The 26,348-nt window shown below is 39.6% G+C and overlaps 1 protein-coding gene across 1 annotated transcript in view; it reads left to right on the top strand.

The window, feature by feature from the left end:
• Positions 1 to 23,235, top strand: part of BLID (BH3-like motif containing, cell death inducer) — a 28,601-nt gene extending 5,366 nt beyond the window's left edge. Inside the window, 2 exon segments of the mRNA XM_032358074.1 lie at positions 19,456 to 19,580; positions 19,583 to 23,235. Coding sequence (XP_032213965.1) covers positions 19,456 to 19,580; positions 19,583 to 19,774 — 317 coding nt within the window. The 3' untranslated portion in view covers positions 19,775 to 23,235.
• Positions 23,236 to 26,348: the final 3,113 nt, after the last annotated feature.

Genomic DNA, 26,348 nt, shown 5'->3' with positions numbered 1-26,348 from the left:
GTTGTTGATTTTTTTTTTAATATATAATGTATTATTTGCCCCAGGGGTGCAGGTCTGTGAATTGTCAGGCTTACACACTTCACAGCACTCACCATAGCACATACCCTCCCCAGTGTCTATAACCCAGCTGCCCTCTCCATATCCCCCTCCCCCCAGCAACCCTAAGTTTGCTTTGTGAGATTAAGAGTCTCTTATGGTTTTTCTCCCTCCCGATCCCATCTTGTTTCATTTTTTCCTTCCCTACCCCGCCAAACCTCCTACTTTGCCTCATTGATTTTTTTTTTTTTAATCAAATCTCCCCCATACATGACTTTGGGTCTCCTTAAAAATAAATATAGGGACAGTCAAGAGATCTTACTTCCAGAGGACTTAGAGTTTCTCAACTGATTACTTGCTCAACTTTCTCTGGCATACACAGGTTCAACTAATGTGGTTAAGAGATACCAAATAAGAAGGCAGATGTCAAAACCTAGTATTACCCATGAATTGTGTTCCTAAGCCAGTTGGGTAAGCTTCAGGCCATTTATTGTTCAGAGGAGGTGTCTGGATGCTGATCCTTTCAGATAAAAATGGTCATAGTGAGGAATTCTGTCTGGGGACTTGATGATCAGTCCCTTCTATGGTGCTTTCTGCTTCCCCAGTCCTGATTTATCATCTGAAAGTCCATTCTAGTTCAGCACTGAGGAGCATTACTTTCTGACATCCTGTAACTTAGTGCACAATTGATCATGTTGTTTACCCTTAATTGAAACCATTTCTTAAAAGATGATAATTTTTCTGTGGGCTCTCTTGGACTATATGCTACAAGTTCCAGTAAGTCACTCCCAACCCTCACTGTGTCAGGTGAAGACCTCTCTCAAGTCACTTCCCACAATAAATTCAATATGAAACACCCCATATATGCCTCATTCCGCAGTCTTAAGGGTAAGGGAGAGTATCGCTTTCTTTAGTGCCTTTTACTTACTTATCTCAGTTTGGTGGTTCTTCACACTCGACCATGATTTATCTTTCATCTTAATTACTCTCATAGTTCATGCTTTGAAATCACCCGAAAACTCAGATCCCCGCTGAGGGCTGGGTTCACGGTTGAGGGTATGTTTGTTTTGACTGTTTGTGTCCTCTAAAGCCGAGCTCAAAGGTCACCTTCTCCCATTCTGTTTGCCTCTCACCTCCCTCAGGCAGCTCTTCCTTTTGTGCTCCTGTAACACTTTCTTCAAACAGCCAGCATATCATTAGATGAGTGTTATACATGTCTGTTTTACTGAGAGCTTTGGTGAATTCTTTGATGGGAAGGACATCATTTCAATCATCTTTTATTCCCAAGCTGACACATAATAGTTGCTTAATAAGTGTTGGCTCACTTGAACCAGATTTTCTTTCAGTAAACAATTTTGACAGGCCTGTGATTTAGGAAATGTGAAACTCAGCTAAACATTTGCACCCCATGTTTAAGTTCCATATTGTATTCAGAAGCATCTACGGTCTTTTTCCCTTTCATTCCGCTGTTGTTTCAGGGCACAAGATTGGCTCTGAAATAGATTTAACAGCCAAGTGAAAATAGGACACCATTAAAACTTGGCTTTTGAAAAGTTTTCTTAGGATATTGGGAGTTCCCAGAAACTCAAGTGTTCGGTAAACTGTGGATACACAGTAGAAGACCCGAAGAGAAATATTTTAATGCTTATCAGAACAGATTTGATAAGAAACTGTATTACTCACGTGCAGTTTCTCTGCAATGGGATGAAACTTACTGGGGAGGAAGTCTCCCTTGACGAGATCTGCCCTTTTATGCATTGTTTATTGAGTGTAGATAAAACCATCATGGTCATGAAGATGATGAATGGCTTTGCTTTGATGTGACTAAGCTTCCCCAGTTGTCATAGCTTCCTACTGAGCCACATTTTTACTATAGTTTCTGAAGTTTTTTTAAACTGAGGAATATGTTTTACAATGGTGGTGGTAGTGATAGTCATGATGGTGATTCGTTTCATTAGTATTTGTTGTGCAAATGGAATAAACAATGAGTACTGAGTTCCTTCTTTCACTTTTCAAAATTAAGAAGTCCTTCTAATTAAGTTCTAATTAAGTGAGGTAGTATCACAGTATCAATGGCATCTAACAGTGTTTGTTCAATATATAAGTTCATTGAATACATTTTGTTCATATATTACCTTTTATTTTTGAATCCCAGGAAGGAAATAAATACATCTCTCTGTCTGAAAGACAGTGCAACCCTGTCAGTACAACCCTGACCAGAGAGTTAATGATATAATAGTCAACTTACTGGTTTTCCTAATCAATTTCATTTCATTTTATCAAATAATTGTAAATTTATGGTTCTTTTCTCTTTTCCTCTGTGTCTTTTTTCTCTTTTCCTTGATGTCTATATCAAGTTTTAATTTATCAATGATTAATATCAATAATTGGTCAATAACATCAATAATACTGGCCATTAACAATGTATTGTACTTGCTCAATTTTCTCTGTTGTACATGGATTTTATATATATATATATATTCATTCCTCATATCCATTCATTCAGCTGATAAATAGTACTTTACTGAGCACTTATGTTGCACTTATGTTAGGTGCTGTGGTAAAGGCAAGATAGATAAGATATTTCTGCCCTCAAAGATCTTGAAATATAGTGAAAGGAGTAAAATAATTACAAAAGGATTACTTCACAAATACAAATTCATTAAATATATTTCCAAAGGGCTACAGCGAGTTAGAAAAAGAGGATATTTCCAACTACAGAATTGGAGGAGGCTTCAATGAAAGAGATGTATTTTGAGCTGGAGCTTGAAGAATGGGCCAGATTTTGAGGGACAGAGACTTGGGATGAAATATTCCTGATAAAGGGAGAAATGTGAAGAAATTAGCAAGAAGTAGGACTTATTTGGGAATGGAAATAGTCCATTTGGGCTTAGACAAATTAGAAAGAAGGAAAAACTTTACAGGTAATCAGAAATCAGTTCGTAGAGGGATTTGAATGCCATGTAAAGGTGTTTGGAGTTTTGCCAGGTAGCGATGGGGAGCAGGTAGGTTGATTAACTGTCTACTTTAAGATGATTAATTAGCATGTAAAGTGGACAGGACGGGATGTAGGGAGACTAGTTAAGAATTTATTACCATAGACTTAGGTGATCTCCGTATCAATCTGAATAGAGGCTTGGCAATATGTGTAGAAAGGAGGGAATGCTTGGCATGTCCTGTCTGTGCAATTGGGATTCAACAGTAGATGAATCAGAATAAGGAGGACAAATACTTGCTGAAGGTTAATTAAGTAAATTAATTTATTTTGGACTTAAGCAGTATGGTCTTGTGCGTTTTCCCAGTAATATCTGGCAGGCCAGGGATAGAAGCAGGGGGGAAAATGGCGATCACTCAGGAGCATAGTTTGGAAAAGGAAAAGCTGTAAAAGGTCAGAAGATAATAGATCCTCGGGTTCTAGTGAAAGCATCATTGAAAAGACTTGACCAAAGTTACTGACAAAATGGAACTCAAGCGGAAGTACAGCTAGAAGAGAGTGATAAGCTGGGGGGGTTCAAAGGGATTTTGAAGTCTCTTCATCACACACGGAAATCAAATGTGTCCAATAATACAAGGGAAGAGATTTCCTGAGGTTGGAGCCATTCCCGAAGGTGAGCTCCGGGGGTGGCCATGGGTGTTGTTGACTATACTGGAAATGAAAGGTGATTAATATCATTGGATTTGATGAGGTCAGGGTGCTGGAACGGCCTTCATACAGCAAGGAAGGAAAGACTGTAACTGAGACAGAACTGAATTATAGAAGTGAAACACCTCCAGATGGAATGAAAGTTCAGAGACAAATGTCCATGAACTGTCTCCATCTTGAAGAAAACTGGGATACGAAGACCGGGACAGTCTTTTTTTTTTTTTTTTTTTTTTTTAAGATCTTATTTATTTGACAGAGATCAGAAGTAGGCAGAGCAGCAGGCAGAGAGAGGGGGAAGCAGGCTCCCCACTGAGCAGAGAGCCAGATGTGGGGCTCGATCCCAGGACCCTGAGATCATGACCTGAGCCAAAGGCAGAGGCTTAACCCACTGAGCCACCCACGCGCCCCAGACTAGGACAGTCTTAACGAAGAAGCCCCATTCTTGCCGCCAGGCTCTGATATGTAGCAAATCCTCAGCCGCTTTCACATTTTTTCCAAGAATTCAATTTGCCATTTCAAAAATGCAAGTAATGTACTTATTCCCTTATTCACTTAGGGCAAAGGTACCCTAAGTTCACAATCACGGGACATGTTCAAGGGTGCAATCAATACTCATTTATGAATTCCATATTTTCAAATTTGCCAACTCATTAAAACGTATTTATATTTATACACCCAAATGAATACTGGCAATGCTTTTGTGGTCATTTGTAGACATGCACAGAGCATCGAAAATTTATGTCACCCGATTCATACGTTCCCAGCTGAGGTCAAACAAGGTGACGTTCTGCCTTCTCATTTCAGCTCTTATCTTGTGTCCTTTTCGAGGTCTGTTTAGTGTCACATTTTTTGCAGTTTTGCACTTTTTTTGTTGATGATCTCACCATTTAAAATGTCCCCCAAGTGTAATGCCGAAGTGCTGGCTAGTTCCTAAGCACAAAAAACTGTCCTGTGCCTTATGGAGAAAATGCATGTGTTAGATAAGCTTCATTTAGGCAGGAATTATAGCTGTTGGCTGTTGGTTCAGTGTTCATGTATCAACAATATATACTAAATAAGGTGTCTTTAAACAGAAACACACATAAGTCAAGGTTATGTATTGATCAGTTGATGAAAACATGACCAGAGGCTTGCAGGAAACTCTCCCTGTATTTGCCCAGGGAGCAGTTCTTTGGTATTCACTAATTCAGTGTTTGGGGGCAACTCTGTAGATCCAACTACTGCAAATAACAAGAATCAAGTGTACCTTGTTTGTTTGGGTTAAAGGTAGCTGTTTTAGTTGTTTAGATCTCCACTCAAATTCTTTATCACTAATGACCATTATCTCTTCAATGTGTATAAATTTTGCATAGATACCATTCTCTTGTTAATTGGTTGATGAAAACCCAAAGATGGTTTAGTTAAATTTTTATTTTGAAGGAATTTTAGACTTATAGACAACTTACAAAATAATTGTACAGTGTTCATCTGAATTTCCCTAATTTTAACATTTTTATAACCATCATATAATGATCAAAACTGGAAAATTGACATTATTATAATGCTACTAACTAATCTTCAGACTCTGTTAGAATTTTTCAACTTGTACCTCTAAGGCCAAGGTCCAACCCAAGGTCCAATCTTACATTCATTCAGTATCATATTTACTGTTTCTTTCAGTTTGTGACACTTCTTCAGTCTTTACTTGTCTTCCATGACCCAGACACTTTTGGTGGTTACTAATGGTCAAATATTTTGCAGACTCTCCCTCAGGGTTTTTTTTTTTTTAGATTTTATTTATTTATTTGAGAGAGAGAATGAGAGAGAGAGAGAGAGAGAGCATGAGACGAGAGAGGTCAGCAGGAGAAGCAGACTCCCTGCTGAGCAGGGAGCCCAATGTGGGACTCAATCCCAGGACTCCAGGATCACGACCTGAACCAAAGGCAGTTGCTTAACCAACTGAGCCACCCAAGTGCCCTGTCCCTCAGTTTAGATTAACGTGATATTTTCTGATGATGAGATTGTGGCTACTTATTTTTGACAAGAATTCCTCAGAAGAGATGATGACATCATATTGGCGTCAATGATGTCAGTATGTCTTACTGGCATTGTTACTTTTGATCACTTGATTAAGGTAGTGTCTGCCATTTTTCTTCACTACAGAGTTACAATTTTTCTCTTTGTAATAAGATTTTTTTTTAATGTTAAAATTTTCTAGAGTACTTTGCAGACTATCCGGAAGCACAGTATCACTAATCAGTTCAGTGTTGAGCACAGTGATAAGCACTTTGCTTAATTTTATATGGTAACTTTTTGTTCACCAGGAATGGATGGTCTAATTGGGGAGTTAGCTATGGCACTCATTAAACAACACTGTACAAGGAAAGATAAGGAAAATTACATTGTGGCAAATGGTATGGCACAGAATATAAAAGCTATAGGAGTAGAGACATAGTCTTGTGGAAAGTGATAACACATGCAGGCTTTGAAGGGCAGTAGGACTTTTCAAGATGGAAATTTATAATTCAGCACAATATATTGAGTACCTTAGCTCCTTGAGAACTGTGCTAGAATCCAGGAATATAGAGATAAAAAACAGAATTCCTACCTTCAAGGAGTTCCCAGTCTCAGTGAGACAGAGATGTCTGATTGGAGAACACATACAATCAGCGCTATAGAGACAGGTGAGCAGAGGGTATGATGGGTGTGGGAAGAGCAATACCATAACTTAGTGGCTCAAAGTCAACCATCTTCAGGTTGTCTACACTCTCCACACTCTAAGAATGCCCCCCCAAAATATATTCCTGTGTTGTTGTCACTCAGTCAACATTGGAACAGTTTGAGTCACAAGAAGTTACCTTCTCAATACATCTCATTCCACCAATGGGTCTAGTTCCTCCCTCTGCTACTGCAGGAAATCATTCTGCTCCCTGGCTTTTGGGGTCACTTTGTTTTGTTTTGGGATAATCCTAAAAGAAACATGAATAAATCTAATACTATATCTGATTTCTAGATCCTTCACAATTCAGCATGTTGGCTTGGTGTGTGTTTCCCTTATAAATAATCCATACCCCTGCACCCTAGTCCTCACCCTCATCCTGATCTCCTCCCCTGGAAATATTTTAAAATAATTCTACTAGGAGGTCTCCCCCACCCATTTCAGTTGGAGTTTTAAACCTAGCATTCAAAAAGTATTTATTTCTGTCATATTTGGTGCTCTTCATTTTGACCTCTTGTGGGAGTTCTCTTTGAACTTTGATCTTGTTGTCTGGCATAGCTTTTATTTCCCCTCCCTTTTAATGTCTGAAGATTTGATAAGAATATAATCTATTTTTATCCAAGAATTTAATAAAATAAATGAGACAGGGTCAAGAACAGAGCTTTTGGGCAAACCATGTATGTCTGATCATCTCACAGTATGCAAAGCTCTCACCTGTACTTTCATGCAGCCTCCATGTTTCTCTCGGGAGGGAATGCTTGGTACGGGAAGAGCAGGGTGTGCTCGTTGACAGTGTTGAGTCTGACCCAGCTAGAGCCCAAGGTAGCATGTTGGCCAGCAGTTACAAATCAGGTTATGCTTCCAGGAAAATGGCTTACAGTATGTCATATTCTAACTGCCAGCAAGAGTCATTATGGTTAATGACAATAATTCTCTAATGTTATACTGCCTGTGTGGTTTTCTCACATGCATGGTCTTATGGATATGAAATGGCGTAAGTTGTCAGTGAAAACGTTGGGTTAGGGAATGATAAAATAAAAGCAAAGTTTAAAGCAGAATATTCAGGCACCTGAACCAGCACTGAGTGGTTGAGTTGGTTAAGCATCTGCCTTTGGCTCCAGTCATGATCCCAGAGTCCCAGGATTGAGCCGCACATAGGGCTCTCTGCTTGGCCCTTCCTCCACTCGTGCTCTCTCTCTCTCTCACTCTCTCTCTTTGAAGTAAATAAATCTTTTCTTTCTTTCTTTCTCTTTTTTAAAGCAGAGTATGTATTCTGTTAATGGAACTCCAGATGGACTGGAGGGGGAAGAAACTGGAGAGAGGGAGGCCAGTAGGGAAAATGCTGGCGTTATCCAGGAGGTGAGGAGGCGAAGGGCTTAGTCGAAGACAGCAGTGAAAAATGGAGGGGAAGGAAGAGATAAAAGACACATGTCACTTTTTTAAAAATGGACTTGGGAAGGGGAGCAGAGGGGCAAATCAAAGATAACTTACACCTTCTAAATCTGGAAAAACAATGGCTCAGTAGACGGGGGGAAGAAAGGAATCAGTATGGGGAATGCTGTTTAGCCGAGGTTGGTTTTCCCGTTTTTGTGTGACTCAGTGGTAATGAGAAACAAGGGTATCCCAGAGGGGAGCCTAAGACTATAGAGTTGTCATCCGTTAGTAGAGAGAGAAGGGTTTCTGTGGAATGCCGAGTTTGAGTAGAAACTTAAACAGCTTCCTTTGTGGTACGGCAGAATCATAGGATCACAGCAGTTGTCAACACCCCCTTGGTTTTCTGGCTCATAGGTGGATTATTGCAAAAGTACTAAGTATTATTTCTGATTGAATCAAGGATCTCTTAACTTTGCAGATCTTCTTAATATGTTGCAAATGGCAAATGTGGTTATGAAAATCTTGGACATGGAGGTTGGCTAAGACAGATTATGTCCACATCATAGCATGAGTCATAGGAATAAAATCTTGGAAATCCCGTTTCTGAACCATCAGCAGAGATTCTAACAAAGCTATCTACCTACTTCTAAATAGAACATTCTGCTTTTCTTCTTTCAAGGAATGTTCAATTTGTAGTCTCTCTACACCCACTAAAAAATGAGTGCAAAGAGAGGATGAAAAAATATGAACTTGGAGCCCCATTAATTAGCCTTTAGAGAAGATCCTGTTATTAAGCTCGTGTTCATTGTCATCACCAGACACTCGTTAAGCACCTGACTGTGCTTATACATGGGGCACATGTCACACAGCTGGCCCTCTCTGATGTAGACCCCACATGTAACAGCAAGAGAGAACAAAATGTACAACAGCCACATCAAAGTAGTAAATGAGCCCCTTTTCAATGACGTTAGCAGTTCCTCACCTATCCCACTTTATCAAGGAACAAAGTCCTCTAAGAAAGTAAATGCTTATCAGAATAAAAGCTATCTATCCAGGTATCACAACATGCTTCTTAGGGTTTCCAAACAGTTTTCTGCCCCTAACCCACTTGATGGCTAAGGGTCATCTTAGGAAAGGGCCCATGTTGAATTCTACGCCCTCTTAAAGTCTTTCTTTGCTCTTTGTTCTTGGTCATCTTAGTATTCATGGTTGGCAGTTGCCTCCTTTTGTCTTCTGGCGCTTTCTTTCCCTTCCATTGCCCCCCTGTGCCACTTAGGGCCTGTGTCTCTGAAGCATAGGCCTGGGGAAGCAGTTAACCAAGATCGAGGGAAATAGTAAGTGAAATGAGTCAGTGTATAGTTCTGAGTGGGGCTCTCAAATAGAGGCGTAGAGTATTGCGGAGACATCCAGCTTGCTACATGGAATGTCCAAAAGCACATGCTCTGCTCATTGCTATAAGCTGGGTGCTGGGAGGTTGTGGTGGAAGAAATACTAACCTCAGGGTCAGGGAGCAGGGTGTGTTGCTCTCTTTACAGTATCGATTATTAGGTCACAAGTTAGTGTGTGTTTTAGGGATGGAAAGTGAAGTCTCGTGTCTGGAAAGTGGAAAATTATAAACTTTCCCATAATCAGTCATGTGCAAAAGAAATTAAGCTTACTGTAGAATTATAAAAACAAAGATAAGTATTATATTCCCATCCTGAGAGCCTTCTCTCAAAGGGAACCCTGCTGCACTGTTGGTGGGAATGCCAGCTGGTGCAGCCACTCTGGAAAACAGGATGGAGTTTCCTCAGAAAGGTGAAAATAGAGTTACCCTACAAATTACCCTACACAGCAATTGAACTACTGGGTATTTACCCTAAAGATACAAATGTAGGGGCACCTGGGTGGCTCAGTGGGTTAAGCCTCTGCCTTCAGCTCAGGTCATGATCTCAGGGTCCTGGGATTGAGCCCCACATCGGACTCTCTGCTCAGCAGGGAGCCTGCTTCCTCCTCTCTCTCTCTCTCTCTCTGCCTGCTTCTCTGCCTACTTGTGATCTCTCTCTTTCTCTCTCTCTCTCTCTCTCTCTCTCTGTGTCAAATAAATAAAAATCTTAAAAAAAAAAAAAGAAGATACAAATGTAGTGATCCGGAGGGGCACCTGCTCCCCAGTGTTTATAGCAGCAATGTCCACAATAGCCAAACTATGGAAAGAGCCTAGATGTCCATCAACATATGAATGGATAAAGAAAATGTGGGGTGTGTGTGTGTGTGTGTGTGTGTGTGTGTGTGTGTGTACAATAGAATACTATGCAGCCATAAAAAACCCCTAAATCGCATTTGCAATGATGTGGGATAGAACTAGAGGGTATCATGCTGAGCAAAATAAGTCAGTCAGAGAAAGACAAGTATCATATGATCTCTCTGACATGAGGAATTTCAGAGGCAGGGTGGGGGAGGTTGTGGGGGAAAAGGAGAGAAAAAATACTGAGGGTTGCTGGGCAGGAGGGCAGTGCAAGGGCTGGGGTGGCTGGGATCACCCGTTGGGGAGGGTATGTGCTATGGGGAGTGCTATGAATTGTGTTAAGACTGATGAATCACAGACCTGTACTCCTGAAACAAATAATACATTATATGTTAATTAAAAAGGTTTTTTTTTTTTTTAATTGAGGGCCTTCTCTCAAGTACATACCTATACCTACACCATTTTGTTAATTTCACCGGTGGCCATTTTTATTAAAACAGGCTAAAGTGTTGTTTGTTCACTGATGGAAATACCATTGTTTTCTGTGCTTCTAAAGAGTATTGTCCCTACTAACCATGAAACAATGCCAAGAACCGAGCACTGAAGGGTAAGCTAGACACACAAACCTCAGGTAGAGACGGAAGAAAGAAACAGTCACTTCGAGGATCACAACTGTGTTTTATTATTGAAAGATTAACAAGTACCATGATTAACTCCGAGCTTTAGGTTTTGTATTAAACTTTTCTTTTAAGTTATTTGTGAGTCGCTAGAAATATCCAGGTGGTCTTTTCATGTGTCAGGTAAATATGTAGCATTCTTTTCTTGCTTTGCTATTTTTTGTTTTTTCTAAGAATGAACATGAAGTCATACTCTTCCTTCTCATTACTATTTTAGAGGAAAAAAATTTAAGTTTTAAAGTTTGTGATAATTTCTAGATTGGCTGTTTTCAACCGATACAGAAATAGTTTGATTGCAGCCATCATTTAAATTCCCTGTAGTAATATCAATATTAAGAGAATCTGTTAGCTTGCAAATTAGAACAGTGTTTGTATTTCCAGTGGTGGCCTTGTTATTTCTCTTCAGTAGATCTGTACAGAGTACCTGAAAACACAGCATTCCCCTTTTGTACATGGTTGAACTGGAACCCAGAGAGGACTAAATACCCACGGTCACTCTGGAACATGGATAACATGAGACCTGCATTATCTGGAAGGAACGGAACCAGAAGTTCAAATAAGCAGGAAGGGTTTGGTGACAGGACACTAAGGTTCTAGTACAGAGCAATAAGGTATAGAAGAGGAACAAGTTGAAGCAAATAGAATTCTAGATTTTAAAGGTCAGGTGATTAACAGGGATATATTAACAACCAAAACTGAAAACCAGTCTTAGTAATAGAAAGTTTCCTGTCTTCTCAGTGTTCCAGGGTTTGCTGGCATGGGTGGCTCTAGGGCCGCAGAATTTGGCCACAGCCAAAGTCCAAAGAAGAATCCTGCCCCTCAATGAGACAAGAACAGAGAAACACAGATTGCCTCATAGTCAGTTTTATTTAAGTGGCGCCCTGAAACTGTACTTCTCTTTCTACGTTCATTGCATAGTTTCTTCCATAAACTTATGATATGGGTTGCTATATTTGGAAAACCTTTCTCTTAATCTTAGCAAAATGATTTCAGGAAAAATTGGGAGAATTCAGTTCTAAGTAGGATCCCACTAAACCATGAGAAGAAACAACTTTTGAGAGTTTTTTTAGAATAGCTCCCTGGTACCTGAGACAGCATCAATGCAGATATTCCAGTATCTGGGTAGGAGGCCATCAAACTTGATCTGTAAAGGGCCAGAGTGTACATATTCTAGGCTCTGTACATCAAATGGCCTCTGTGGCAACCACTCCCCTCTGCCATTGTGGTGAGAACACAGCCATTGCCAAGAGCAAAAAGTGGGAGCCAGCAGATTTCAGGACAACAGGTAGCAGGACGGATGTGGCTCAAGAACTGTAGCTTGCTGACCCCTAAATCAAAAGAAATTTGTTTACCACCAAAAATGTATTAAAAATAAGCCCCTCTTCCTCTGTGTCATGAAGAGTCCCTCACCCGTGTACCACAGAACACAGAGAAATAACAAGGCTCATCTGAGGTCTTCCATCCCAGAACTCCTCAACAAATATAACTGCTCTCCCCTGTAACTTGCCATTTTGGGCAAACATTCGTAGCAATCGATCAGTCTATGAAAGTGCAATTAGATTGTCAGTTTTCTTTCTGGGGAGAGGGATGCCTGTGTTCTTGTACTAAATGTGTCTGGTTACTTCTTAAAGACCATCTTCTAGCAATTTTCCTTTTCTGAGCGACTGAATCAAGGAGCCTCCTTCTGCCTTGATTTTCCATAGTCGGGTGCCCTTGCTGTATCTTTTATTCTAGTTTCTCCTGGAAACCTTCAGACCGGGACCACATTTACCCACCACTTGTTTATCTTTTGTGTGTTTGGTTTTTGTTTGGACAATAGTTGGCTCTCCATTGACTGCACTCCTCGAAAGCAGTGGCATAGAAAATCCAGAAACAATGCAGTATCCCCAAGTCACTGCTATTTTGGAACGCTTTATGTGATTTTTTTTTTTTTTTTAAGTGGAACACGTTTACTTTGGTAATTGTATCCTTCCCAACCTAATATTAAAATCAGCTCTAATTTCTGGAGTAAGTGAAGTAACATAGGAGCATGTCTCTGATTAGGAAAATCATTGGATGTGGATAATACTTATACAGATAATAAAAGATTTGAGCATATGAACAACCAAGTAACAGTTGGCATGTCCATCCACAAATATGTTTGGAAGCCCCACTATTTGTCATGGATATGTCATGTGTACTGAGATATTATTAGGTTCTCTCATAGGTGTTCTCTGAACCTTTCCGATAACTGTATTGTGGGGATATTGTTATTTTTGTTTTGCAGTTTAGGCTTTGAGAGGTTAAATGACTTTGAGGGGTCTCGGAGGGGTACATGATTGGGATTTGTACTTGGTCATCTGGTAGTAGACCTAACACTCTCTAAACAGCTGCCTGTTTGGGCTATATACTGAGGAACTCTATGCAACTCAGGAACATCATTGCCCTCCTTATTTCTGGACACTGAGAGGACCACAGATATAATATAAGACAGGGTTGCTGCCTGGAGGAAATTTGTAAAGTATTTTCCACAACAAAGCATGTAGGCATTTACTCGTCTGTGTCTTTGTTCCTACGCTTCTCTCTGCATGGCCCATCTTCCCCCTGTCCATCTGCTGTCATTCTTCTCAATATGTTTAGCAAATATATTGAGATATAATTTACATGCAACACACTACATCCATTTAAAACATACAATTGAAATAAAATAAAATATACAATTGACGCATTTTGACAGACTAGCATCTATAACACAGCCATGACCATTGACATACAAAACATCTTAATTGCTTCCAAAAGTTTCCTTGGGTCCCTTTGCTGTCTGTCTTCCTTTTACCCTGGCCCTAGCCAAGCTCTGATCTGCTTTTTATCTCTGTACATTGGTTTCCTTTTCTAGAATTTTGTAGAAATGGAATCAGTATGGTATATACTCTTTTTTTTTTTTTAAAGATTTTATTTACTTATCAGAGAGAGAGAGGGGGAGAGAGCGAGCACAGGCAGACAGAATGGCAGGCAGAGGCAGAGGGAGAAGCAGGCTCCCTGCCGAGCAAGGAGCCCGATGTGGGACTCGATCCCAGCACACTGGGATCATGACCTGAGCCGAAGGCAGCTGCTTAACCAACTGAGCCACCCAGGCGTCCCAGTATGGTATATACTCTTTTGTGTCAGGTTTCTTTCATTCAGTATGAAGATTCTGAGACTCACCCATACTGTTACATGTGCAAGTGATTTGTTTCTTCTTATCAGTGAGTAATACTTCATTGTGTTGTGGGTATGTAACAATTTGTTTATCCATTTAGGAGTTGATGGACATTTGGGTTGCTTCCAGTTTTTGCCTATGATAAATGAACCTTCTATGAACACTAGCTTGCATGTTTTTGTGAGGACATATGTTATTATTTCTCTTCAATAAACCCTAGGATTAGAATTGTTGGGTCACGTGGTAGATGTGTATTTAACTTTATAAGAGACTTCTGTTGTCCTCAGTGGTTTGCCATTTTGTATCCCCACCAAGAACATATGTGAATTCCATTTTTATGTACTCTTCTCAAAACTTGTTATGAATGTCTTTTAAATGTAACCATTCTAATGGGTGTGTAGTAGCATCTCGTGATTTTAATTTGCATTTCCCTAATGACTAATAACTTTGAGCATCTTTTCATGTGCTTATTGGCCTTTTGTGTATCTCCTTTTGTGAAGTGTATAAATTTTATCTTTGTTATTAGTTATCATTATTATTGGGTTATAAGATGTCTTTATAGATGCTAGATACCATTCTGTTATAGGACCTGTTTTGCAAATATTCTCTCTCAATTCGTGGTGTGTATTTTCATTTTCTCCACTGTGTCTTTCAAGGAGCAGAGGTTTTATATTTTGATCAAGTCCAACTTAGCAGTTGGTTCCCTTATAATTCTTTGTGTTTTTGTGCCTGATCTTTATCTTTGCCTACCCCTAAAGTTTCAAAGATTTTCTCTTATGTTTTCTTCTAGAAGATTTATAGTTTTAGCTTTCACTTTAAGGTTTGTCATTTACTTCAAGCTAACTTTTGTATAAGGTGTGAAATGAGGGTGAATGTTTATTGTTTTCTATACAGTTAGCTTGTTTTCTGTACAGTTAGCACCATTTGTTGAAATGACTTTTCCCCCATTTAATTAATTGCCTTGGCACTTTTGTCAAAAAATTCAGTTGACCGTGTCATTGGGGGTCTGTTTTTAGACTCTGTTCTTTCCCATTCATCTGTATGTCAATCCTATCCTCCAATACCACACTGTCTTTATTCTTATACCTCTATAGTGAATGTTGAAATAAAGTAGTATGAAAACTCCAGTCCTGTAAAACTACTTTGAAAAGCCTAGAACCTTTGTGTTTCTGTATAAATTTTAAAATTGTCAATTTCTGCAAAAACAACCAAATCAAAAAGTGAAAGAAAGCTTGCTGAGATTTTGACTGTCAGAGTGCTTTGAATATATAGCTCTATGTGGGTAGAATTGAAACCATAATGATATTGATATCTTTCTATCTATGAACCCTGGTATGTATCTGCATTTCTTTAGGTTTTTATGTTCTGCCAACAATATTTTGCCCTTTTTACTGTAAAGGTCTTACACCTTGGATTAGTTTCCTAGGGATGCTGTACCAGATTTTCACAAAGAGGTTGGTTTAAAACAATAAAGATTTATTCTTGCAGTTCAGGGGACAAAAGTTCACAGTCAGGATATTGGCAGGTTCTTTCTGGGCTCTTTAAAGGCGAAATCTGTCATGCCTAACTTCTGGAGGCTGCTAGCAATCCTTGTTATTCCCCAGCCAACCTCTCTGCTTATCTCTTCACATGGCCCTCCCCTTCTAGGTAGCAATGTTGTCTTCTTTTCTGTCCCTTACAATGACACTGTCATTGGACTAGGGAACAGCCAAATGCAGGATGATTTCCTCTCAAGATCTTTACCTTAATTGCATCTGCATAGACCCTTTCTTCAAAAAAGGTCACATTCTGGGGTTCCAGGTAGACATACATTTTGAGAACCACAATTGAACTCACTATATGCCTATCTTTGAAAATTTATTCTCAAGTATTTTATGTTTTATGGTGCTATTATAAATGGCTTGTAATTCTTTGTTTCCAATGATTTGCTGATTGTATCTAAAAATATAATTGATGTGTATGTATTCTTCTATCTTATGATTTTGCTAAATGCAGTGATTAGTTCTGGTGATTGTTACATAGAGTATTTTAGGATTTTCTACATAAACAAGCACAGCAGTTATAAATAGAGGCAATTTTACTTTTTTTCTAGTTATGCCTTTTCTTTTTCTTGCTTTATTACAATTACTAGGATGTCCAGTGAAATGGTGACTAGAAGTGATAAGTGCAGGACTTTTCCCCAACATTAGGGGGAAATAATTTTATAATTAGGTATTAAGGATGATGTTTACTGAAAGTTTTCTTTACCTAATGCCTGTTACCAGATTTAGAAATTTCCTTTTTTATTCCTAATATGCTGAGAGGCTTTTTTGAAAAATAAAAAATGCATATGAATTTTTTATTAAATAATTGTTCTGCATCTATTGAAATAATGATGTGCTTTTTTCCATTTATCCTACTAATATGATGAATTACCTTGATTTTTAAATACAATCCAATCTTACATTCCTGGAATAAATCCATATATATATATATATATATATATCACCCATTAGGATTTATATATATGTATGTTTGTATATATATATCACCCATTAGGATTTATTCCAGGAATGTAAGATTGGATTGTATTTAAAAATCAAGATCTGATTTGTTAAAATTCTGTTAAAGATTTTTGCATTTATGTTTTTGAAGGATATTGGTCTATGATTGCCTTGTAATTTGTTTTCCAATTTTGATTTAAAAAATATTCCCTCTTCTATTTTTCAAAAAGGTGCATAAGATTAGTGTTCCTTCTTGCTTGGATATTTGATAGGAATCACCAATCATACCATTTGGTCCTGGAATATTCTCTGTGGGAAGGTTTAGATAATAGATTCAATTGCTCTGAGAGATATAAGGCCACTTAGATTCTCTGCTTCATCTGTGTCAGTTTTAGCAAGTGCATTTTTCAAGGAATTTGCTCATTTTATCTGTGTTCTGACCTAGTTATTTTATATGTTAGCCTAGATACCTTCTCCTCTTTAACCTTTCCCAGATACCCCCAACAGAAGTGACTTCACATTCTTTGTGCCACTACTTTATCTGGTATCATTTGTACTTTCCACCTTCCTTTGTGGTCGTTTGCCCGTATGTCTCTTTATATTCTAAGTTAGGGGTCTTGAAGTGCAATGATTGCATCCCATGTATCTTTGAGTCTCTGACACTTTATATGGTGCTTGGCACATAATAGATACCATCCGCCCCCAATGTTTAATCAACCAATTCCATTTACCATTGTCTAATTTATAGTTACACACACGTTTCTAACTTCCACAGAAGACTATGAGCATCTTTTGCAAAAATGGCAAGTATTATTCAATGTTCATATTCCTTTTATGTCTTATATTTAGAATAATTTTTAAAACTATTAAATAAAATAGACCCATTGAACAGCATAGAAAAGTCAGCATTCTATAAACTCAGAAAAGAGAGGTTAAATGGAAATCAGGAAAGTATGCATCAATAAAGGGAAAGAAATAAGGAACTCACATTGTTGAGTGCTTACCATATGCCAGACATTGTCTTAAACAATTTATATTCCTTGTTATCATTTAACCTTAAAGTAAGTAGGCATAGAAAATGTTACTGGGGCACCTGGGTGGTTCAGTTGTTTGAGTGTCTGACTCTTGGTTTCAGTCATGATTTCAGGGTTATGAGATTGAACCCCGCATCAGGTTCCACACTCAGCAGAGTCTGCTTGAGATTCTCTCCTGCTCCTTGGCTCCTCCCCAACCTGTATGCACCCAGGCATGTGCGCACACTCATTCCCTAAAATAAATAAATAAATAAATAGAATGAAAGAGGGTCTCCTACTTCTCTACCATCTTGCCCCTCCCTGAATCTTTCTAAAAGAGGAAAATTTTATTATCCTCATCTTATAAATCAGGAATCTGAGGTGAGGTTTCAAAAAGTTAAGTATTTTGGCAGAGTCCACAGAATTATTTAGTGGCAGATCTGGGCTTCAGATGCAAGCCTGAATGATCCCATTATCATCTTCTTGGTTTCAATTTTACTTTTGCCCGTTTGGTTTTCTACAAGACGCTTGGTGGATTTTCCCAAGTTACCTTTAAATTCTACCTTTGCCAGGGTAGCACATTCTGTGATTCCTTGGTTAAGTGTTGGGATTACTGTAAGTTTAGAAAAACTCCAAAGTATTCTTTGAACACTTACTCTGCCTTTAGCAGGAAATATCCAGAAATAGCAAAGAAGATTCCAAATAGCCTTATCTCAGAGTATGCTGTGTAACTCCCTGTTGTCTCCCTCCTACTCATCAGCCTTTGTCTACAAGCTTGCCATTATTCTGATGATAGCAGATGCAATACTTCTGGATGTGGCTGACTGGTGGGTATCATTGGTTCCTGAGTTCCTGCCTACATGGCATGAGGACAATTAAGAGTCCAAGGTTATGAAAACTCAAGAAATCTTCATAGCTTATTGTGAAAGGAGAGGATATTTCCTTACAGATGATCTTACTTTTGTATATGTTCCATATTTGTTCTGTTTAGAAAGGCCTGTGGGTTACTTTGTGTAAGGCACATTCTTTCTCCTTTTGCTTTGATAAAAGATACTTGAAACACCAGATCCAATCACATAGCACCTTTGCTACTGCTAACTTAGTTGTGTCTATTTTAAGTCTTCTCTCTTCACATGGTAGTACTCTACAAGTCACCTAATCAGGGTTACCTATGATAATCAGGCTTTTCCCAATTAGAAATGTGCCTAATACGCCATTTTCCCAATACATTTTAGCCAAAGAACTGGGAAGGGGAGGCAAGTTTTTCAGTGATTCCAGTCTATCCATTGGAACAGGAAGTTTCTGAGGTCTTCCCAATGTCAAAAACAACAACATCAAAATAACAGCATTTATTTCTTTATTTGGGTATAATACCGTGGTCAGGAACTTGGCTACTTCACCAGAGAAATTATTTGCCATACATCATTGAAGAGATGACTTAATTCACGCTCATCATTCCCCCCTAGTCTACCATGGTCATGTATCAGAAGCACCAGACAAGGCAACTGGATACATTTTCTTTCTCTTGAAATTGTAGTCTCTGTTGGAACAACTCCCTTAGGCAACCACAGCTCTAGGTTCTTTCTAAGAAATGAAGCTAGTACTCCCAGGGCTGTTCACATTAGGGAACAAAATCTAAAGAAGTACTCCTGCCTTTTCGATGTCAGAGATCACCATAGAGATGTTTCTCAATTTGAGGCAGAAGATACAGCTTTTCTGTGGTCTGAGCATCAAACTTGTTGAAAGGACATTGTCATGACTTAATATTAATCAGTAATGTGTATTCACAAAAACCTGTATCAAATGATATTCCACATGGAGGCAGGAGAGAAGGGGTTGGAATGAACACATGAACCCTTGGAAGCTGTTTTTCAGCTGGGAATTTTCGAGTAGCCACTGGAAATCAAGGGTAGTACCAAGGATACTTGGAGTTGAGAACAGAAGGCCAGGATATATCTTTTCTCTTCCACCTCACATTGTGCTTAGACAGTGCCCAGTCTGTATGAGAGCTACCCTATAAAAAGTTGCTCAATGAATAAATGAATGAATGAACGTTTGATTCCAAATATTTTCTTACTCGGTAGCTTCAAATTGTGGTGAATTCGTTGTGTTCTGTGTGGGTATTGTAGGAAGCCAGGAAAGCCCTTTCTATTAGATCTTGGAAACTCAGACTGTGCCTTGTACTGCCTGGCTAGGACAAGCTTCTGGAGGTTCCATTTATCCAGAGGCAGAATGGACCCTCTTCCTTGCTACTGGAAAATTGTTGCCAGTTTCAACAAAGAGACTAAACTACCTAAGGAAACAATGTTTCCTCCTACAAGGTACAATCTTGGCTCCTCCGCCATGGGTTGGTGGTGGGGGGGGTTGGCTGTTCTTGGAAATGTACTCCAGAGACTTTCTTATTTAACCAGGATTCAAACTGCATTGCTACATAATTCCTCCTGCTGAGGCCCTATGAAAGGAATGAGTTGGGACAGATACAGCAAGATAGTAGGATAAATTTCGCCCATTCTTCTGGCTATACTACACAGGAGTGAACTTGATTTCAACAAGATGACCCAATTCTTAGCATGCTTTTCTACCCACTTTCACCCATAACGCTTCCAAGTCACTGTCTGATTCAAGATGTGCAGAGAAACAAAATGGAAAAAAAGACAAACTGGCCAGTAAAAAGTAAGATGACATTTAAAATAGTTTGCAAGTTAATGGGGGGAAAGGGGTATTTTGTTTAAAAAACAAAAATAAAAACAAAAAAAAAACCCCATGATTAAACCTTGGGGCGGCATAGCACATCACTATCCTTTTGTGGTTTTGAGTGTATTTTATTCATGCACTGGAAGTAGATATTCGTCATACTGTTAATAATTGTTCTACTAAATTGTACTCAACAGTGTGCATCTCTGTAACCTTGTTTACTATTTTCTTCCTGTACTTTTTTCTTAAGCTCATTTCTGAGGGGTGGTTGGTTCACATAAGCTTTCAATTTTTAAATAACACACACAATCCGTTTTTTTTCACTAGGCATCTTTGCTCAAAGTGGGGAACAATCAGATTGTGAATGTGGTGTAAATCAGTCAGTCCCTTTCTTCCCTTTACAAGAAAAGCTGTGGGTAATAGAAAAGAGAACTCAAGGAAATAAAAATTCTACGGAGGCTTTTATGAACTCAGTCATTAGAGTCAGAAGAGCTAGCTAGCTCCATGGAGTGGGGGAAAGAGAAGAAAATGCAATTTTTTTTTTTTTTTTTTTTTTTAGAGCTGTTACTTTAAGCCTCTCTAGTATCCCCCTTCTCTTCCATCCAGTATCCTGGTCCCACCCAGGCCTAGTGAGAATCCAGGGCTGGGGCACTTCAGAAGCTGGAAGGGGAATGAGAGAGAGGCTGTGGGTTAGCCTTGCCTGGTCATCAGGAGAGGTCCAGGCAGAAAGGCTGCCTAGAGAGCCTCACTCTGACCTCTCTGAAACCACATCAGAGAACCTCCAAAATGGTATCAGTCATCCTGAAACTTGATCGGTAAAGAATTTTCTGCGTTTAAAATGCTTAATCTTAAGAAAAAATAAAATACTTGATCTTATTGGGATCTTTTGAGGTAGGAAAATCTGATGAGAAGTAAACATTCCCTATATTCCTATGCCTTGGGTATGCTCCTGGAAACACTGGAGGGATTGTTTGCCAAAAAGTCTTGGCAGTGTTCGAGGATGGCTGGCCAAGTCATAAGAGAAGGAAGAGAAGAGGTTTATGTGGTACTGAGTCCAGCATTGTGTGTAAAACACAGGTTTCAATGTAAAGAAATCTGTTGCACAAAACCCTTGGAAAACATAGCATCCTCTCTTTTCTGTACTACCCCCCCAACAAGTACCCTGTTCCTCCAAAAAATTTTTTTAGAAAATAAGGAAAAAATAGGTGGGAATCAACATGACCTTAAGGAAGCGAATCCCTTTGTTTTAATTTTCTTTTCCTTTTGCTTTTACATTTAAGAGTTAAGACAACGTTTCAGCAGAGAATTGCGGAGAAGGGTAAAGGGAAATCAATAAAGTTATTCTGTGACTTTTCCCAGGAGGGAGCTGGGTTAATCGAGAACGGCCTGCTTGGCTATATATCAAGTCCGAAGAGAGAGCAGGAGTTGATTTTGAAACAGATTTCCCAGCTAAACTGAAGGAGATATATGTAAATAAACATGTATGAACATACATTCATGTGTAATTTTTACATGAGTGGTGTGTGTCTGCATGTGTCTTATTATATACATTCTAATGTATATGAACAAGGTATATGACGTGCACACACATTTAAAAAGTAGATGAGAAAATTCCTTTAGGTCATTAATGATATTGGACAAAAATTCCTCCAACAGTAGTTTCTAGATATTGATCGAGGATCCTTTTACACTTTATAAGTTTCTCTAATAAGTCCTTTGGCTCCCATAGAAGAAATTTGATGTAATAAAGCCTAAAGTGACAGATGAAGGGATGGAAATCAGATTTCCTGACCCAAGGCCAGTGGAAGTGTCTTTGAGGATGAGGAAGCTTCTGAAGAGTCTCTCTGGGTAATTCATGTGGTTACTTTCTCTAGTGACTACAGAAATTTCTAGCGGGTCTATAGAGCTTCTGGAAGCCAAGTTGGCCAGGGAACTACTTGATTCCATTGGGTCATAGTACCACATTCTCCTGTCCACTGGAAGCAGCAGTGGTTTCTTCTGGACAGACTTGGACAACATAATTGGGTGGAAGCAGGATACCTGAGTGTCAGTCCTGATGTCATCTTCCCATTGTGATCTTGAGTGAGTTAGCTATCCTTTCTGGACATCAGTTTCCTTTCTTATAAAATAGGATGAATAATTCTTGCTCCTTCCAAACAACTTCCTTATTGCCCAAGAATCTTGTCGGCAATTCTTTGTGCCACTCAATGCTCAGATTTTGGAGACCACTAAAGGGTTATCTCCTTTCCATGACCTAATCTACTGGGATTCATCCCACCATTCTGAAGCCCTTCACATTTTTCTTCTCTAATTTTGGATGTTCAGATTCTGAATTGTTTTTAACATCAGCGAAGATGCTCTATTTTCTTTCTTTCTTTTTTAAAGATACTATTTGTTTATTTTGGGGGGGAAGAGAGAGATCATGAGCAGGAGGAGAGGGAGAGTGAGACTATCTCAAGCAGACTCCCCACTGAGCCGGGAGCCCAGTGTCGGGCTTAATCTCATCACCCAGAAACCATGACAACAGCCAAAATCAAGAGTCGGTTGCTTAACCAACTAAGCCACACAAGCACTCCTCTATTTTCTAAATCTAAATGCCATATGTATCGTAACTGTTAAGAAAATACTTTTGTAAGAGAATGGAATCTAGACAGAGAGAGAGGGACTGTGTGGAGTTCTGGAATTTCCCTGGAGGAAATTTCATAGTGTATCTAGTCTAACCCTCTGTTTTACATCTGAGGAAGCTAATGATCTGAGAAGTAAAATGTATTGTCCAAGGTTACTGTGACAGAATTAAGTGGAGAACCCATGTCTCTTTAACTTTCAGTTCTGTATTCTTTCCATTGGTTCATGTGTCTTGAGACCACTATAATTAGAAATCGTACCTGAGGGGTGCCAGAAAGAAGGAAAGAAAGCAAGGAAAGGAAAGGAAAGAAAGAAAGAAAGAACGAAAGAACGAACTTGAAGATAAGTAAGCAGACCAGATAAAGATATCTCAACCTCTGGTTTTCTCCAGGGTCAGATTCTAACTCTTTGTGCGTAACCTGACCAACATGGCTTTAGCATCCTCATGAAAGATGAAGGCTTCCTGGTTGCCAGAGCCTCTTCTTTTTGTCCCTTCCTGTCCCTTAAGCCCCAGCCCAGAATCTGGATCTAATTGAATTCCTATTTTTTTAAAGATTTTATTAATTTATTTGACAGAGAAAGAGATAGCAAGTAGGCAGAGAGGCAGGCAGAGAGAGAGATGGGGAAGCAGGCTCCCCGCCGAGCAGAGAGCCCGATGTGGGGCTTGATCCCAGGACCCTGAGATCATGACCTGAGCCGAAGGCAGAGAGGTTTAACCCACTGAGCCACTCAGGTGCCCCGAATTCCTATTTTTTCATGTCTATTTTGGACATGGTTGCATTTGCCCCATATTTCATAGCTCTTAAATTCTATCTTTGAGTTGACTTTACACATTTCTTATTCAACATTTACTGGGAGTTTACCGTGTGCCAGTCATGTGCAGTTGGCTGGAGATACAGAGCCGTATCTCACAGTGTCACATGTCCTGTGTGAGATATGTTCCCATCGGATATGCTGGGGGTGCTGGGGAAGGAGATTCTGGGATCATCCAAGGAATCCAAGAAGCCAATTATCCGGTGATAATTGCCTTTACTCTCTCATCCCCTTCCTTATGAGAGCAGGCAAGTTAATTTTAGATGATGATCTTTTCCAGGGATTTTTCTGCCTTGTTTTCAACAAAAGAGAAGCCATGTGTAGGATTTTTCCTTTACCTCCATGTCCACCCCAGGGTTAGATAGTCTCACCATGAGTTCTCTGAACAAAGCGGGTTTCCCAGTACTTCAGTCAGTTCTTAGGGGGTTGCAGAAAGCAGGTCCTGGGGGCCCAGAGATATGTGCAAATGCAGACTAGTTGTGGGGAAGATATTGTCCTCCCATCATTTCCTCCACAACTTTAATTTTTCAATCAATTTTCTTTGTCTTCTTTGGTTTTAAAGACATCGACAAGTTGACACCTAGATGTTCCCTAGAAACACCCAAAGCTCTGTTCACATTTTATAACAGGACACTAGCCAGATTTTGTTTGTTTTGTTTAGTTTTCAAAGTTCTCCTCCTCCTTCCTCACCTTAGAATTTTCCTCACTTTTCCATCAAATTTAAGACATGGATTAAAGACATGAGACATGATTAAAGACATAAGACATAAGACAGATTAAACTCATGGCAGAGGAGGAAGATCATCAGTTAAAGTTTGCTTGCCTCTGTATGATCATCTATTGGTCTGTTACATAGCACTGTGACCTAGATTAGTATTAAGTTCCCAGAAGAGTACAGGTGCCACAACAATGTATAAAGCACCTGTTATGTGGCAGGCTTGATGGCAGCCAGAGTAAGATCACAATCAGTGCCTCTCCGTGCAGTGCACGGGAAGTATCTGCAGAGCTGAGAGACCCGTGGGCCCATAAATTCAACAATTTTCCAGACTTGGGCCAGGTAGTCAGAATATCACAGTGAATCTTGGAAGACTTAAGTATGCCAGAAAATTCACTTAACCTCCCCTCATTTGGGAGTGCGGGGTGGTTGCCAACAACAGTTGGTTTGCTCTGTACCTGCCTGGGTTGGAGCCTACAGTCCAACATTCCAGAAGGGCAAAGCAGGAGACCCCAGAAGGCTGGCCTGGCTCCCTCTGACATAGTTCCCTGTGGTCTTCGTGTCATTGCTATTTGCTGCATGGAGAGACTCTTTGATGTGTGTTGAACGTGCCACACGTAAACTCTCTGAGGTAACAGTTTCTACCTTTAAAATATGCCTTGATGTCTCCCCAGAGTGCTCCCTGCTCATCCCTATTCATCTGTCTCTGTTTGAATCTTAGCAGGAATTCTGATGCTGCCGAGGCCCCTCGGTCCCTGAAATGTATCTCAAACTATGTTTTGGTGTTCTTTTAATTTTATTAATTCTGCACACTCAGTGCTTTTGAAAATCATCTATTTCACAAAAGCTCAAGTAAATTCAATCGTATTTTTTTGAAGCCCTTCCTTGCTGTGCTGCCATTAGTTAATAATGGGGGACACCAAAAGGCACAGGGTCTGATTATTATTAACGATACCTCAGAGTCGCACATACTCACTCCCAGTGAACTCTCGGCAGTTCATACACATTAGCTCATTTTTCCTCACAACAGCTGGGCTGGGAGACCTAGATTCTATTCTTGGTGCTCTAACAACCTTCTTGGGAAAGGTATTTAGCCACTAATTGCCTCAGTTCCCAACTATGAAAAGGGAATAATGATATGAGAATATTTGCTTTTCCTTCTCCTTCTCCTAAACCTTTAGAACCTAAAGAGAAAAAAAAACAAAACAAAAAACAAAAAACAAAACAAAAACCCTGAAGAGACAAAGTCTAAAAGAGAAGGAGGAGTGTGTCTTGACTTTATTTCCATAATGAAAAGGTGAGATACAGTCCTAGGAGCATGACTAGAAACCTTGAAATCTGAATTGTGATTCACTCTCTGCTTACTGATGGACCATCGCCTTTGATACCTCTCTCCTTTATATTGGAGAACACTGAGACATCCACAGCTGGTGAATATTATAAAAGGGGCCCAATCATCTACAGAGCATGAACGGAGTCCGCAAAGATGTCTCTAGGAAGCATGGCATCGATAAGACTGGATTTCAGATGAGAACACTCTTGGCTTCCAAAGCCTTCCTCTTCCCCCGCCTCTCTCCTTTCCCTCACAACCTCCAGGCTTTGTAGCAATTTCAGAAATATATACCGGTAACTCCAGCCCAAGTCACTGGCCTGTATCTTTGGTCTCATATCATCTCTAGACTCTTGGCCTGGCAATCTCAGTCTTCAAAAGTTCCAGGGGCCGAAATATGCCTCTTTGTTTGCCAGCCTAAATCTAATGACTGAACGGCAGAGAACCTAGACCAAAATAGAACTTGGCTCTTAGAAGACACGTGTCAGCCAAGAATAATGCTTTTTATAATGGCAGGCTCAGTTCTGTTAGTGCACAGGTAACAGGGATCTCACCCTTTAGAAGGGCCTTGATTTTCTCTATTTTTCTCTCTCAGTTTACCCATTGTTACGTAGGAGCAAGAGCTTCTCTCTTTTACCTGTAGAGGCTCAAAAGGCTACTGAAATGTACTACTTGCCAATTGGTAAAGTCATATGGAATGGAACATAGATTACCTTCCCAAGAGCTTCCCAAACAACATGGCCCCACCACATAAACTCCAGACGTTGCGTAGAGTTAATCTGGATGCCAAGAAGAGTCCTCTGAAGCTCACCCAATGAGGCAATGGAATTATTTTATATATTCAT

This window comes from Mustela erminea, chromosome 9, assembly GCF_009829155.1.
Source record: "Mustela erminea isolate mMusErm1 chromosome 9, mMusErm1.Pri, whole genome shotgun sequence".
NCBI classification, from domain to species: domain Eukaryota; kingdom Metazoa; phylum Chordata; class Mammalia; order Carnivora; family Mustelidae; genus Mustela; species Mustela erminea.
Note: the sequence above shows the minus strand (reverse complement) of the source record. Positions and strands in the feature narration are given on the sequence as shown.